General features: G+C 53.9%; 3 protein-coding genes across 3 annotated transcripts; 1 reads left to right on the top strand and 2 right to left on the bottom strand.

Annotated features, from left to right (window-relative positions):
- Positions 1–2471: 2471 nt before the first annotated feature.
- Positions 2472–4998, bottom strand: SPBR_05638 (universal stress protein family domain containing protein; the record flags this gene model as incomplete). Its single annotated transcript, XM_040763901.1, has 3 exons — positions 2472–2643; positions 2726–3632; positions 3750–4998. The coding sequence occupies 3 exons, from the start codon at positions 4996–4998 to the stop codon at positions 2472–2474; spliced, it is 2328 nt and encodes a 775-aa protein (XP_040622208.1).
- Positions 4999–8178: 3180 nt separating this feature from the next.
- On the bottom strand, positions 8179–9450 carry SPBR_05969 (uncharacterized protein; the record flags this gene model as incomplete). The annotated part of the gene is made up of 3 exons (XM_040764231.1): positions 8179–9095; positions 9273–9305; positions 9408–9450. 3 exons carry the CDS (start codon positions 9448–9450, stop codon positions 8179–8181), a joined length of 993 nt encoding a protein of 330 aa, XP_040622207.1.
- Positions 9451–13097: 3647 nt separating this feature from the next.
- SPBR_06032 (uncharacterized protein) lies at positions 13098–14205 on the top strand (the record flags this gene model as incomplete). Its single annotated transcript, XM_040764294.1, has 2 exons — positions 13098–13282; positions 13392–14205. The coding sequence occupies 2 exons, from the start codon at positions 13098–13100 to the stop codon at positions 14203–14205; spliced, it is 999 nt and encodes a 332-aa protein (XP_040622206.1).
- Between the last annotated feature and the right edge of the window lie 1583 nt (positions 14206–15788).

Below are 15788 nucleotides of genomic sequence, written 5' to 3'. Positions count from 1 at the left end.
CGCGGTCACTCCGGCTGCTTTTTTTCTTACGGAAAAATCCGGAGAAGCGCTCTTTCTCACGATCGTCGCACTCCTCGACGTACCCCCCCAGTAGAGGTCGGAATGGCGGAGGCGGCAACGGCGGTAGTTGACGATGTTGCCAATCGACAACGACAGATTCTCTGTTACGCCACTGGCGAGGATCGACGTACTCGTCGTAGCCGTCGCCGAGACCGTCTGCAATGCGTTGGCGTCTGTGTTGGACGGTGTCTATATCGTCGTTTCCTTTACGACGCCGGCCGAGGCTGAAGAGATGGGGTAAAGGTAAGGACGGTAGCCGTGGCAAATATAGCGAGAGAAAGACGAGGGCCAAGGTCAAGGTGGCTAAGAATGTGCTGGGGGCAATGTTGATGCTCAGCAGAGACACGTTGTTGTGGACAGCGAAGAGTGGCTGCATGAAGGGGGGAGGGGACGAGGTAAAAGGGAGAGAAAACATAAAGAAACAAGCAATAAACAAGACTGTGGGAGAAACAAAGACGACAGTAGAAATGAAAAAAAGACGAAAGACCGGCTGGACCAAATAAACCTGAGTTCAGAAAGCGGTTGACGACGGGGAAGAGAAAAGAAGAGAAAAGACAAAAATAAAAAGGACGAAGATGACCGTCGTAGAGAACAGTGAGCAACGGGAGGGACTGTCAAAAGGGGACAGGTGGAAAAGAATAAACAAGGACGAGCACCAACTGAACGAGCACCAACTGGACGGCGTGCGCAAAGGGAGCAGAAAAGTTACTCGCGCGGCGGAGGGCGATTGAAGTGATGGGCTGGTTCTGTATGGAGGAGGCTTTGATCGATAGGTTTGCTGGGCTTGCTGGATAGTCGAGGCTTTTCTTGTCAATCAGTGTCTTGTGTGATGTCTTGTCGTCCCATCGACTTGTCGTTTTCTGGTCTGGCGCAACTCTGTTTTGTTTGTCGTCCTCGACGGTGTGGGAAATCGAGAGGCTGGGAACGGCACTGGTGAGACAATAGGGCTCCTCTTTTTTATCGCCGTAAGGGCGCGCCCAAGCTTCTCATGCAGCAACCGACAGGGCCAGGCCGCGGGCGGGCCACACGTCTTCCTGCAGGTCGCACAAGTGGCGACCGGTCGTCCAATCAACAGGAAAGCACTTTGGGCGAGCGAGGAGGATCTCGACGATGAGGTAGAAAATGGTGGAACGGTTCTCGTTCGACAGTGCGATATGACGACGAGATGGCCGCTTCAACACGCTCTTCGGGTGCTTCTATTCCTCGAGTCGAAGCATCGGGCGGCTTCAAATAACACGATCAGTGGAGAGACAAGATCTGGTCTGCAAATGTTTGAGGTGAAGTGCCCCTTTTTTGGCTCCGGCGATGTGATGCAGCGGCAGGTCACAAATGCGGTTGCCAGGTCCTGCTTGCCGTGCCGGGCTGGATTTGCCCCTCGACATAGCTACACATTCCAGAGAAGCAGGTACGAACCCCGCATCCTACACTTGCCCGAACCGCACTTTCCCAACCACGCTCCATCGCCCCTGCCGCGTTTTGGGGATATTCTTACGCGGCGACTCGTACTACTACGGACAACGATCATCCCTTCTCTTTTTGAAACTGTTGTGTTAAAGTGCTTGCATGAACAGTCCTTGACTCCCAGATATGGCAGTCGCTGCCTAGTTAGGCCCCACACAACAATCGCGGTCAGTGGTGGTATTAGTCAAAAGAGGAAACAGAACGTGCGTCAAAGCAACACTAATCGACGTAAACAAAAACACTAAAATACCCCAAATGCCACTAAACGTTCACTGCAAGGCCCCTGTTAGCCTACCAAAAACCACTTAACGCGTCTCGCTTCAGTTACGTGACGCGTTTTCAGCGCCTCTCGCAAAACAAACACAAAAAGGGCTCTCGGAGCCTGGCTGTCTGATTGGCTCCAGTCGCGGTTTTCGTGACGCACGACAACCCATTCATATGTGATGTCTTCTGACTTTTGTTTACGGAGACGATATCGCCACCACTCTGTCCTCGTCGACGGACCAATGATATGCAAAGTTGTCTTTTACTTTGTCGGGTGAGGTAACCCGAGACACGGAAACGTAAATACGTCCGCATTGTTGGATAGTATGATCGGCTGTGAACAGACCAGTTGAAAAGGGAAAAAATGATGGCGAGGTTGCCACGAGACCGTTTAAACGTGGATTTCATTATCGCTAACTGAGCATGACTATTTTTTTGGTCCAGTACTGCCTGGCCTCGGGATATAATAGCAATAGTGACGAAAACAGAGGAGCAACAAAGTGTGCAACGAGCCGAACAAGTTAAATCTGACGAGAGATTCAGGAAAGACATTGGAAGCGAGGAGGGAAAGAAGATGAGCTCGACAATCGCTGACCATGAAAAAACACAAAACTCCTCAACAGAGAAAACAATGATTGAGAAACGAAAAACAAGCCGCCGATAAAGCGAACTGGGCAACGAAGCAACTAGTCGATCTTTGCATTGGCCAGGCTCCTGGCTGTTGGGTTGCTGAGGTTGTTGACTTGGTTAAAAGCCGTCCGCTTGTACTTGCTCTGCTTCCGGAGCCGCTTGCGGGCGACCATCACCGGCACAGAGCTCTTCGTCACCAAATAGTTGGAAAAGGAGCCGAGAATCACACTGGAGTTGTTAGTCATCAATACAAAAAAGTCAAGAACGAGGCAGGAAAGAGGAAAAGAGGGAGAAAGAAGCGGAAGCTTACCCCTTCAAAGCACTGCGACCACGGCTGCCTAGAATGACCAGCGTCGGGTCCACCAAGTCAATCACCTCGGTGAGCAGGTGCCGCGGCGTCTTGCAGTGGAGCACCTCGACAATCACGCGCACCTGCAGCCTTGTCTTCCGCAGAAGTCTAGCGATTCTATCGGTAATGTCCTGAACGGCGCGATGACGTTCCTCCTCGGCGCGAGATCGCTGCGGTGCCGGCGAGGCAGACGCTCCTGTGCCGAGCGCACTGCTGTCATTGTTTCGCAGGATGAGCGACGGCCGAGCCGACGCGGGTGGGGCCGCCACACTAAGGGCCGCCGAGGACGCCGTTGCCGTCGCAAGTGCTGAGAGAGAGTGCGTCTCGGGGAGCCGTCCCGTCGCAGTCGTGGCGGAGACCGCCTGTGCCTGCTCCCGCGTCGTCTTCGGTTCGTCTTGAGAGTCGGTTCCACCGGGAATCCCCGTCTCCTCGTCCACGCAATATATGGCCACCAGGGTGTCACCGTCGCGGAGAACGGTACCGATGGCCCACTCCAGAGCATGTGTCGACTCATCGCTGAGGTCTGTCGCCACGACATATTTGCGGACGCGGCGGTGTTCATCGTCGCCGGCTTCCTTTTGGACCTTGGCAAAATCCCCGCGGTAGATGATCCGGATGGACCGCTGGGTTGCTGGCGTCGACATAATGGGCGTCATCGACAGCGTCAACTTTTGCGCGCTTTTGATATCGGTGTATTCAGCTTCGTTGTCAGAGTCCCACCGCGTGCGGGATTCGGAGCGCGACGCATCAAAGCTGTTGGCCGGGTGGACACCAGACTTGGCCTTGACCTTGTCACCCGATGAGTTGGTGACAACAATTTCCGGTTCCAGAAGAGACCTATACGGTTGTGTACTTGCCACGTGAATACCTGAGGGGGGGGGGGAGGGGGGCAGTTAGCAAGGTGTGGCTGACCATTTACAAACTTCGTGTCAATGGGATGGGGAGGAGGGGGGTTATGCAAAAGTATTTTTGTATAGTGACTTACGTTCTTCCTCGGCCGCGGCCAGTAGACTCAAGCTTTGGCGGCCCGATTTGCGAGAATCGACGGGCGACTCGGACGGTGGCGGGCTCTTTTCGTCGGTAAAGCTTCTAGCTGTCTTACGGCCACGCTCGCCTTCCTCGTCCGACGAAGAGCTGTGATTGTCCTCGCTGCTGTCCTCGAGTAGCTCCTCTCCATCGGGGCTCATGTAATCCTTTGCCAAGCGACCACTGCCGTTCGTACTCGAGCCTCGCATGGGCAGCTCGCTGAGACTGCCACCACCGGCGCGCCGAATGTTGAAATCAGAAAGTCGCCGGTAGGCATTTTGCATGTCGTAGCCTTGGCTGTCGGCGAGAAACGCAGCGCCGGCGGGGCTGAGAGCTCGCGTATTGATGCCTGTGTGCGGAGATTTGGTACGTACGCCGAGACGGTTGTGTGGTGATTGGGACTTGTGGCTGGGCCCCTTGCTACGAACACCGCCCGTAGCGCTGCGTCCATGAAGTGGGAGCGAATGGCCAGGCAGTTTGAGGTTGCTCACGTCGGTACCGCGCATGACCTCGGCCATGCTGGTTCCACGTTTGGAGCCGGGACCAGCCGCATGCGAGCTCGACATCCCCGAGCGTTTGGTTAAAATGGGGCTCTCGCGGTTGGTGATGATGTCAGCGAACTGGTAGTTGGCCGTGGGGTCAGGGCGGTCTGACCTTCCCTGGTGCGCCCGGGGCCCAAAGCTGACAGGGTGGCCTGCAGCGTCGGACATGCTTCTCGGGTGGTGTACGCTGCCGCCGCCGCCGCTGCCACTGCTGTTGTGGCGATGGTGGCTCGCGGGCAGCTGTTTTGGCTCCGTGGGTGAGCTTTGGGCGCTAAAGACGGGCTGGATGGTGGGCGTTGGCGGGCTGTCGACATCCAGCATGCTGCGGATGGGCACGGGTGGAGGTCGGACAGGGTCGATGTCCAGCATGCTCCGTATCTGTTGCACTGCCGGGCGCGGGGAGCTCTGGCGAGACGCGTTGGACGCTCCTGCAGCCGACGCATTGGACGTTTCGGGAGGGGCCTCGAGGTCGTCGTAATCGAGAATGCTCTGCATGGGAGAGCGCATGGGCGAGCGGGGATTATTCGAGTATGGCGAGGTGGACCTACCAGCGCTCGCAATGCTCGACGACCGGCGACTGCGATCGGAACGGGATCCAAGCAGCGCCAAGACCTCAAGGCGCTCCTCGTCCATGACAGCCTCCATCGACATAGGTTTGTGCGCCATGGTAGCAACTGATGGGTAGGTGAATCGGCTGTGTATAGGCGAATAACCAATAAGTCGATGTTCAAAGTCAGAATCGCGATTGTAACTGCCGAGTCGACGAGTGTTGCAGCGACGAGTGGTGGAGAAGTTCGATTCGGTTCGCAACGTAGATTCCGAGGACGAGGCCGACAAGTCTCGTCTCAAGAGATGGAGATGCTATGACGCAGGCAGCAGACAACTAAACCCGGCAAACACAAATGCTCTGTTTTACAGATAAAACGTCGAGAAGCTCGTGGTGAGGGGGGAGCAAAGAAAGCTGAAGCGCTGAGCAGCACGTGGCGGGGCGAGACACAAGCCAGGCCAGCCACGAGCAAAACTGGTACAGTGAAGGTAGGGCAGGGGAGGAGAAGGCCACGTCTTGGCAGCTTGGCAGCTTGGCAGGGTGCTTGATAATGACTAGCAAAGCGACTCGGAGCGGCTGCACAAGGGCTTGTCAAACGGACAATACAGGGCGGCCCGTAGGGCAGATGATGAAGAGAAGCACAGATGGGTGCTCAAGACTTTGCGCGTGTCGAGATATGTCGTGTGCGCGCTTCGAAGTGCGCGAATTGTGCGATGAGACGGTGGGAATACAAAGCATAAAATGGCGGCTGAGATGCAAATTAGATATGGAATCGTTCGGCGGCGTGCGAGCGACGAGATCTATCGCGGGATGATGGTCGGAGGCAGTAGAGAGAAGACGGCCTGGAGCATCAGCATCGTGTATCGAAGAGGGTCACGAGGTATGTTGTTGCTGTTGTTGTCAGTCGAGTCGCCGTCGCCAGTCGATCGCGTGCGCACGGCTCGTGGTGGTTGGCAGGCGTCTGTTGCAATTTACAAGCCTTGCAGAAAGTTCGCAGGTTTCTGAGAACGTCGCAAGGTTGTACAGGATTGAGACAGACGCAGAGGCCGAGGAATAGGGTACGGGGTTGTGAGGTAGACAAAAACGAGATGATTCTCGAGCCACATCGACCCTTTCCTCGGATTGGTTTTGTTTCTTGGGCCGTGGGCGTGTGGGGCGGTTAGGAAGCAATGGTACGTTGGAAGCTACCGAGCGTCCAGTTGATGACAACAGCAGTGTTGTGTGCGAGAGAGGATGCGAGCAAAAGAGAATGCGAATAAAGATGACGAAGAGAAAGGGAGAGAAAAGGACTGGGAGCCGCGATGTGGTCCGCACTTGGGCAGAGAGCAGCAGGGCAGCAGAGCCTGATTCGGAGCTTGAAAGGGCAGGAGCCGTACCTCCCCACTTTAGATAAAACAAGCGTGGCTCCTTCCGCCGCCGTCAGGTCCAGCAAGCTGGCGATGATCGTTTCCAGAGGTCGCGGGGCAGTCGCAGCTTCCTTTCCAAGGCAATCAAGGAGACAGAATGAAGAAGCACTGCGAGGAAAGTGCGTGGAGAGAAAAGGGAAAGAGGGTGAGAGACGTGGGAGAAAAGAGGGAAAGAAGCAACGAGAGAATGGAACGGTGAGGGGGACAAGCTTCCTGATAGCGACGATAACCCTGTAGAGAGCGCAATAGTGGGCGCGCCAAGAACCGTTCTCGTTCTGGGCCTTGCCCTGTGCTGCATGGGGCGTAAAGTGCCGCCCTTGCAGTGGTTCTCCGCAAAAGTTGGCCTGCACAGCCCTCTGGAGGCAGAGCTGTAATACGGAATAATTACGTGTACGTAAGATACGTACACGACATGGTAATTGCGCTGTATTTCGGAGTAGGAAACGATTGAATGGTGCGCGCGTGCCTTTCCCATCCAGGCCTTTTAGCGGGCGACGTAGTGGTTGCGCCTACCCAATTTAGAGTGCTGAGCCATGCCGTTCCTGTGCGGCCGCCAGAAGTCCCAAGTGCCAGCGTCCAGTGGGGTGTGTTGGGCGGTGGGGCCTGCTCTTGCTCGCTGAGTCTGTGTCTGTCCAGTACGAAATAGTCCAAGTCTAGTAGGGCGAGACCGCACCCCCACTAAAATGCCAAAATGGGGCCATACGGAAGCACAGTCATATCCCCCCGCCCACTAGAAGTCGCCCAACGACTGCTTTCGAGGGAGAGTCACATTGTCCACTCATTACCGCGTGACCGTTTGGTGGGTTGAGGCAGATTATTGGTTTCTTCTTTTTTCTTCTTTTTTCTTTTTTTTCTCTCTTTTTTTTCGGTTTCTCACTTGCACATGTCGGCGTGCTTCTGCCGCCTTGGCTGATGTCGCCGTGACCGACGTCGTATTACATCTGCATCGACATGATTCTTAGTCCAGACGTGCCTCCGGTCTTCCAATCGCATGCCAGACGCGGTAATTACTCCGTGCCCTGTTGGCGGTGGCTGCCGAGCGTGCATATGTATTTCGTATGCTGCAGCGATATGTGCCACCAACACAGATGGGCAAATCCGGACTGAAAACGGTTCATCTTCCTAGTATAAGTGATAACCGTCAATGGCTTCATCAAACCCATGAGCAATCTGCCCTGGCTAGCAATTGAGTGGCCTGCGTGTGGTGTGCTCAGCGAGCGTCGGCCGCCGCCACAACCTTCCCTAGGGCCAGCGTGATGTGTCTTTCGATGGCGTTTGTTATTGGGAAGATGTTGCTATTTTCGTGATTGGTTTTAAACTTGTCTGTTCTACATTCGTACAGAATACATATCCACGTGCAACAGCCCTTCTCCCTGGGGCTGACAGATGTCTTGGTTTTGGATGCCTGGTTTATTGTCTCGTCTCGTCAGCGTTACACAAACCGCATGCAATTGCATATTCCTCCGCAATCTCGACTGCGTCAGTAGGCACATGGTGAAAACGATACATCTGGTTGGCGTTTGGTCTTGGAATCTCCTCGTGCGAGAGGTCGAGCTCGGCTCCGGCCAGGGCCCCATTCTGCCTGCAGAACAGGATTTCAACGTTGTACAAGACGGCACAGTTGGACGCCAATTGGGACGAGCATATGCACATTGGTAAGGATATGGCATATCTGTTTTTGTTCTTCGTCTAATGGGCCGGTACGTAGTACGTAGTATAGTTACAGAATAGATGCATCAGAATATGCACCAGCATTTTGCTTCAAAATTGGGACACTACCGCCATCCCACCCTTTTACGGTGTGCGGCTGCATATGCGATAGAAAACGAAAAACGCTCGCTTCGCCCGCTCAGCTTCTCGGCCAGCAAACAAAACACGTTGCCAGTGGTCGGCTTATAACTTGCTCTCCGGCTGCAGCAGAGACAGCTTCTCCCGCAGCGACTCCTCGGCCTCCTTGGCAATCCGCTTTACTAGCACATCGCACGTCGGGATGTCGTGGATCAGGCCAATGACCTGGCCGGCCGTCCAGACGCCGTAGTTGGGGTCGCCGTTGATAAACACCTGGCGGCCGCGCGCGCCGCTCACAAACGGCGCAATCTCGGAGAACTCGCCCGACTTGCTCTCGCGCTCGACCTTGAGCGCCTCCTCCGTCACCTTGTTGCGGTACAGCCGCGTGGTGTTGCGCCACCGGCGCAGCACCAGGGCGGTGTCGGTCTCCTGCGCCCGGACAATCTCCTCCTTGATGTTGTTGTGGATCGGCGACTCGACGGTGCACATGAAGCGCGTGCCCATGTTGATGCCGCAGGCGCCGAGGCACAGCGCGGCCGCCAGGCCCTGGCCGTCGGCAAAGCCGCCCGAGGCCAAAAAGGGGATCTTGAGCGTCTGCCGCGCACGGCTCAGCAGGATGAAGTTGGTGATGTCGGACTCGCCGACGTGGCCGGCGCACTCGAAGCCGTCGATGGACAGGAAATCGACGCCCAGCTTGACGGCGCTGAGGGCGTGGCGGATGGTCGTGCACTTGTGCAGGATGATGATGCCGGCCTTCTTGAGCATCGCGATGACGGGGCCGGGGCTGTTGCCGGCGGTCTCGACAACCTTGATGCCCTCGTCAATGACCGTCTGGGCATACGCGGCGTAGTTGGGCGGGGCAAGCGACGGCAGCAGGGTGATGTTGACACCAAAAGGCTTGTTGGTCATGGTGCGGCAGCGGCGGATCTCGTCGCGGAGCTCCTCGGGCGTCTTGAAGATGAGAGCCGTGATAATACCGAGACCGCCGGCGTTGGACACGGCGGACGCCAGCTCGGCGTAGCCTGGAGAATGTTAGCTGTTTGTATCTGGGCATGAGTGTCGGCGCCGTGACGTCGGCGCGTCGTCGCGTCGTCGCGCAGTTCGTTGCGACGCCATTTTGCGATTTTGCCGCTGTCACATGCAAAATGCACGGCTGCTCGCAGCGAATGGAGAAAGAGGATGTTCAGATGGTCACGTACCGACATGCATCATACCGCCCTGAACGACGGGGACTGTATCGTAAAGAAGAGCATCGAGTCAGCATTAATTGTTTGATGGTGTCTTTGTCCTGGATTTTCAGACAAATGGAGGGACGCCGTCCAAGTGAAGCATACCGGTAATCCCCAGCCGTCTGGTGAGCTCAGTGTTGAACGGCATTGTGGCGGTACGCTGGAGTGTGGAGGAGTGGTCGGTTGGGTGGGATTGGTAGAAAGAAGAAAACGGGAATAAAAGTACGTCAAAGAAGAAAACACGAAAGACGAAAAGGCGATGCGTTGTGAGAGATAAAAGAAGGCGCGGAAAGAGTGGATGGCAGATTGGCCGTTCCTGCCTCGTCGTTCCTGCACAAAAGAGCGAAATGGGGCTGCTAATGACTCGCCTGACTCTTAGCGGACCGCGGACAATATGCTGTCACGTTGTGGAGGAGGGGCCGCTCGGCTGATAGGGAACATACCGAGGTCCAGGTGCCTGAAGCTGCGGAGAAGCAGGAGGGCCTGGCAGGCGAGCGAAATACCCACTTTTTCTCCAACCGCCGGCATGGGACTGTAGCTGCCCGTGACGCCAGAGGCGCTATTGTTGGAGGCTCTTGCCACTGTACAGGTGACGGACTAGTGAAAAGTTGCAGAAGGTGCTAACCACTTCCTGCCAAGAAAGGAACGGAACAAAGAAAATATAAGAAAAGAAAAACGATCTAGAAATTAGAGAAATATACTGCGGCAAAGATGGATACGAGAGATTATACTGATCTTTCTAGGCTTGAGTCAAAGACAGATGTACTCCATGTTTTGCATGAGAGGTAAGATACGTGTCCTGTAGAAAAAGCGAGTCCCTCCAACATGCAGAGAGTTGGTTGCTCGCCCACATCCTTCGTGAGTTTAGAAGACGAAATTTGTCTGTTCTATATAGCTTTGAGTGGGATAAACTTCAGCAGCCTCCTGTGCAGAGGCAAACTCTTCGTACCAACACGTTTCCGGTAACTGCCCGCAGGACGCCGTAGCCTTGTTGGTGACTAGATTCTGTTTTTGTCTGCAAATGGACTAATTAAAGGTCACAAGGATAAGACACGATCAGCCTGAAACGTTTCACAGTGCTTCTCTTCCCTTCAGCCACAGCCTTGTAGTGGAAGAGAGGCGAAGGGTATTGCTCTTTGGCGGAAGCCCGCGGAACTTGGCGATCCTTGCCTTCGAAAGACGTTTGAAAACCAGGCGACAAGGTCATCCACTAAACGCACATCGAAGCAACACCATATCTTCGTTGTGACACGACGAGTGGCGACTTCAGCGAGCACCTTTTTTGCTCCATCCATATTTTATCCCATGTCTTCATGTCTTCACGCCGAGAATTCTAACCACTGGTTTTTGAAAGACCGTGTTAAGTCGAAACGCAAATATTAGCCATTCAAGAACGGCTGACGCGAAATAAGGCCTTGGATCAACGAACAGAAGCGATAAGGTTGCTTTAGGCTACCATGCAGAGGCCGATAATATACACTCAATTGCTGGACAACGAGAAGAAGAGGGTGTCGTTGAAACCCGAGATCCAAAGGTTGCGGCTGCACTAGATGTGAAAGGCATAAGAAACTAGGCATCGAAGCGGATGTCAAAGTCATGTATGGCGTGATCTACAAGGCTGCCCTCGTCGTCCTACATCTTCTCCTCCTTCCTTTACTTCTTCTTCATATTTTATTTCACGATAGTTGTATTGGCTTCGGAGGTTTCTGGCTGAAATACCTCTCTTTAGCAAAACAATACGTCTGTATTTGTTTCGTCACCACTTCATTCTCACAATTCACACTTTGGATATTGTTTTGCCATGGAAGACCCCGGTATCATTCTTTATCTCCACCCCAGCGACGGTTATGCCGGGGCGCAGGCATCCACCGCCATCTCCCGCGACGAGAATAAATCAAGATTTGTGCCGAGTCACCGCAACGACGCTTTAGTCGACCGTCGGGAGAGGGATTAAACAGAACAGCCAGAGGAGGATGGCAATTTTGAGAGCGGCCCTATCTTAGAAGTGCGATTTAGCCACGGTACACGGAGTCGACTAAGCGTGGTGCTCGGCTGCGATGACAACGTCGACTTGTTACTTCCAAGTCTGCCCGGCATCAGTCGATTCCACCTTGCATTCACGTTTGATGACCAGAACCGGCTTTTAGTAAAGGAGGGATCTAGGTTCCGCATATGGGATTCAGGCTGCCTATGGCGGGGATGACGTACAATGCAAGTCGAAATTCGACTGGCTTCTACAAGGTCCTAGCATTCTCAACAACAAACAGCCCGTTATCATATTACAAAATGTTATCCCCCTCCGCAATACCACATCCTCGGACTACGTCGATTGGGCATCAAAGTTTCGCAACGGCACAGCTGATCCCAAGAATCTCTCCGAATCACTTGTTTTACAAAGCTGCCAAAGCATCACACTCTCTTCTCAGCTACCTATGACATTGAGCTCCTCGCGCACCATTCTCTATATGAAGATACTTGGCACGGAGGCTTGGGTGTGGTCACATACGCTTGGAATGTGACGACTGACAAGGAATACGCAATATCGGAACGAAAAAGGAGTATATTGCAACAGGCCCAGTCGATATGGACATTTGGAAGAAGGAGGCCCGGATTATGGGGAGCGTCTATTATGTAAGTACTACAGTAGTGCTGCTCGCAAGTGCCTCACAGGAGCATCATAAAAGTGGCTTCAATGTCGTGCTAATATCCTAAACACGCTAGGACCACATTGTGGAATTCCTCGGCCCTACTTACTTGACTCATCCTCAGCTAAGGTTTAAGTATGTTCCCGGAGACGACCTCGAGAACTACACCGATCTGTCCACGTTCGAAAACACCCAAAGCCTCTGCCAACTGCTCTCCGCCCTTTGATGTCTCCATGCGCTCGAACCACCGGTCGCACACCGCGATATAAAGCCGGCCAATATCCTGCTGAACAGCTCTCTTGTTATACGACCGCAAGGAACCTTGTTGGGCGGCGAGCCAGGGAGTCCTGGGCCCGGCCGCCACGATGCAGATGTTGTGGAAGGCGTATAGCTCCAGGCCGACAACGTCTATGTCTTGGTTCACAAACTTCTCGGCCGCGCCATCCAAGATGAGGATACAAAGACCACGCAGACGTCACCAATGGGAGAAGCAACGCCTCGATCAGCGCGCAAAAGGACACGCCCTGGCATTGGGATCTCTCTGCTGGAAGTCCACTAGTCGCTCTCAGAGTCGGCTTCAGTAGGCGAGGCCACGCAAGGCACATTTTCAAAGATGCTGCAACCAGTAAACAGAGAAAACCGGCCTCGGTTGTCTATGGGTTAGGAAGGCAGAATTTAGCAGATAAGAGAAATCCTGTGCTTTGTATATCGTGGATATAATATGTTGTACGTTAGCAATACGCCATACTGTAAGGCCCGTTTAGGAAACACTATCAAACATTGTCCCCTGAGAGAGCGAGTGAGCTGCCCGAAAAGTCCCAATGTTTACGGGCCGGACCGAACTCTAAGTGGTCTTTTAGGCTTTAGTTGGCCAATCAGGTGCTAGAGTATTATATAATCAGTATCTTTGCTAACAGACGAGCTATTTAAAGTGGGGCGAGGACGACGCCGTCAGGCCGTCCAGCTCAAACCAAATAGACAGGTCCATGTTGTGGCCTCGTGTTGCTCTATTGTCAACATCAGTCTTGTGCCCTCTTGCGCGATCTTGCCATCGTTCATTCATTCACCTCCGCGGCCTCTGCCATATTGTCCCTCGCCCGATTCGCATCGCACGCGGCATCGCACGCGGCATCGCATATTCCGGCTCAAAATGTCATTCGATGAGTCTCGCGGTCCTGTCTTCGCGGCCGCATATCTCCTGGACGTCAAAATGAGCGAGCTGGTCGAGTACATTAAGAGCAGCGGCTCCGGTAATGGGGTGTTTAACATCTCAAACATTACTGGCATGGAGAAGCTCTCCGAGATGCAAAGCGACGAGCTGCTGCGTAGGCTAAGGTAAGAAGCGTTTGTACTCTACCTCTTACTGCTGCGCAGTATTACTACTATACTAGTTCGTACTCACTTGCCCACATCATGGACGTCACTAATGCATGATTGTTGGCAGGGATGCTGGCGATGCTGCAACCGCCACACCGCAACCGGTCAACGTGAGCGCGCTATTTTCTCGTCTGAACAACTTGGACGTGACCTCAGACGGGTTTGTTGAACGAGGGCCTCCACGCCCGCCTCCCGAGTCTATCCGAGGATCTCCTACTCCGCCGGTGATGACTGGAGAGATGGACTTTGAGATTGGAAGCTACCATGTGCTCCACAAACTAGGCGGCCGGGCAGTCTGCTCGATCGAGGCGCTGTTGCAAATTCTGGATGACTCGGGCTCTACAGCGAGCATCACTGCCATTCTGCCCTGGTTTACTGATTCAGACTCCGTAAACCGAATAGGGCAGGTAGAAACGGTGTTCTCGAGGCAACTTGAACGCTGGTGGGACTTTCAAAAGTGGCAATGCAGCCAGCGCGGGGACCCCAATGGCGATGGGGGATTCCCTCTCTTCCTCGAGGCACGACGGGAGATGTACGAGCGAATGGACGCACACCGGGAGGTAGCCCATCCCATGTTCGAAGCGAACACAAGACGGTTATGGCAGCTGAAGCCAGACCTTCGGCAATGCGGTGAAGACCAAACATTCTCCACATACACTGCGGCTCTCAAGAGACGCCTCGCGTCTCATAACTTCAACCGGTCCCTGCAACTACGAAAGGACCCTGGCCAGCAAATGGAGTCGATGACCTGGCTTGAGTATCTCAACTTTGAACAGTGGTGGCTCGAGAAATCCACCAGAGCCCTAGAGGCGAAGGAACCGCGATACAGTAAAGCCTGGAAGAACCTGCCGTGGCCCTTCAGGATTTACAGAAGGGAGTGATAGACTATGCACTAAAGGGAGAGATTGGCTTTGAGTTCACGATTGACCCAAGTGAAGTAGAAGGCCAGCAAGAGTTGTTCCACGAGGGTGAACGTATCCTATGGGCTCCAAGAAAAAGTATGAACGATACCTTTGGCGATTTCATCCGAGAGACAATACCATATCGGCGCACAGAGGCGATTGTCCGTCGCCAACGGCGACGAGTGCAATGGGTCATCAATGAAGCGCGTTTGATGGAGGCTGAAATGTCCAAGAAAAAGACGACAAAGCAGGACGTCGGAGTCGGGCACAAAAGACGGCGTGGTGACGTTGAAACCCAAAAACAGAATGAGGACCAGGATCAAGAACAAGGCCAGGTCATAGCCACCGAGCGGCGGTCTAAACGGATAAGGAAGGGTGACAGCAGAGATCATGCCGCCTTAGAGGCGAGCACAGCAGGGCTTCGTCAAAGTATGCGCCTGCGCTCTTAACCTACTTCGTCCATCCAGTTTCTTTTCGAGAGCATTTGGGAAAGGGTTGTTAGCCAGAACTGGCTGTGATGATGTCCTCATTGAGTAGATTATTGTAGTGGGACCGAAACACGAGACCAAAGAGGCAAACTGAGCGTTTCCCGGCTTCGCCCCAGATACCGACTTGCTTGGTGTTTAGCAAAACGAGCTACGGTTTAACGTCCGAGGCCATAACATGTGCCGCTTGGGACCACGGCCGGCCGTAGACGGCATCGCCGGTCATTTTGATGAGGCGATGCTGCTCCAAACTGTTCGTTTGCATGTAGTCGCAAAGTCTCGTCCGTAGACATAGACATAGGTCCTCCAACACCGTCGTACTCTGCAGAACGTCTTGGTATCTGTTTCGTTGTAAACTCCGTTGTGAGAGGTTGCTCAGCATGCGTTTTGCCTGCCATCTTTCGATGCACGGAACACAAATGTTCGTCTCACTCGGCCTATCCCTTCTAGCTTCTGCTCGTAATTCTTTCGTTGCGTTCCCCCCTAGACTCTCTCACCTGCTGTGCAATAAAGGTCGGGCGATTTTGTTCGACTTCGTGGCACAGCCTTGCGGCCTCTGATCGCTCGCTGTTGTGTCCATCCATTGTCTTTTCATGCTTTCCCTAGACCTCCCAGACCGTTTCCTCTCCGGAATGTGCGGCTGACTCGATATAGTGAAGTGGAATAGTATACCACGGGAAATGGTGGTGCAACAAAGCAAGCTGGTTGGACTGCACACGTCGTCTGAGGTTCCTTTCCTGTCTTTTTCTCCGCGGTCCATCCATTCCGCATTGTCTGAGTTCGGGCAGTCTCTCGGCAGCCAGGCGAGCCAAGCTTCATTCCTTCATCCAGTGAAAGTGCCGATGTAGAGGCCAGCTGACATTTATTTCTTGTTCCTTCTTGTGTAAGGTATCTGGCTTCTCGAACGTTTCTGTGCGGCCCTGATAGGGCCCCTGTCCCTGTCCCTGTCCCTGCTAGTATGAGCTGGCGCTACCGTTGTCATACTGTTACCACTCACCTCTCATGGCCGTGCATGCGTATGTGCGATGCGGCTTTTGATCAAGAAGAAAGACGTGCTGTGCATGTTCGAGATAGCAT

This window comes from Sporothrix brasiliensis (assembly GCF_000820605.1).
Source record: "Sporothrix brasiliensis 5110 chromosome Unknown Cont15, whole genome shotgun sequence".
NCBI classification, from domain to species: Eukaryota; Fungi; Ascomycota; class Sordariomycetes; order Ophiostomatales; family Ophiostomataceae; genus Sporothrix; species Sporothrix brasiliensis.
Note: the sequence above shows the minus strand (reverse complement) of the source record. Positions and strands in the feature narration are given on the sequence as shown.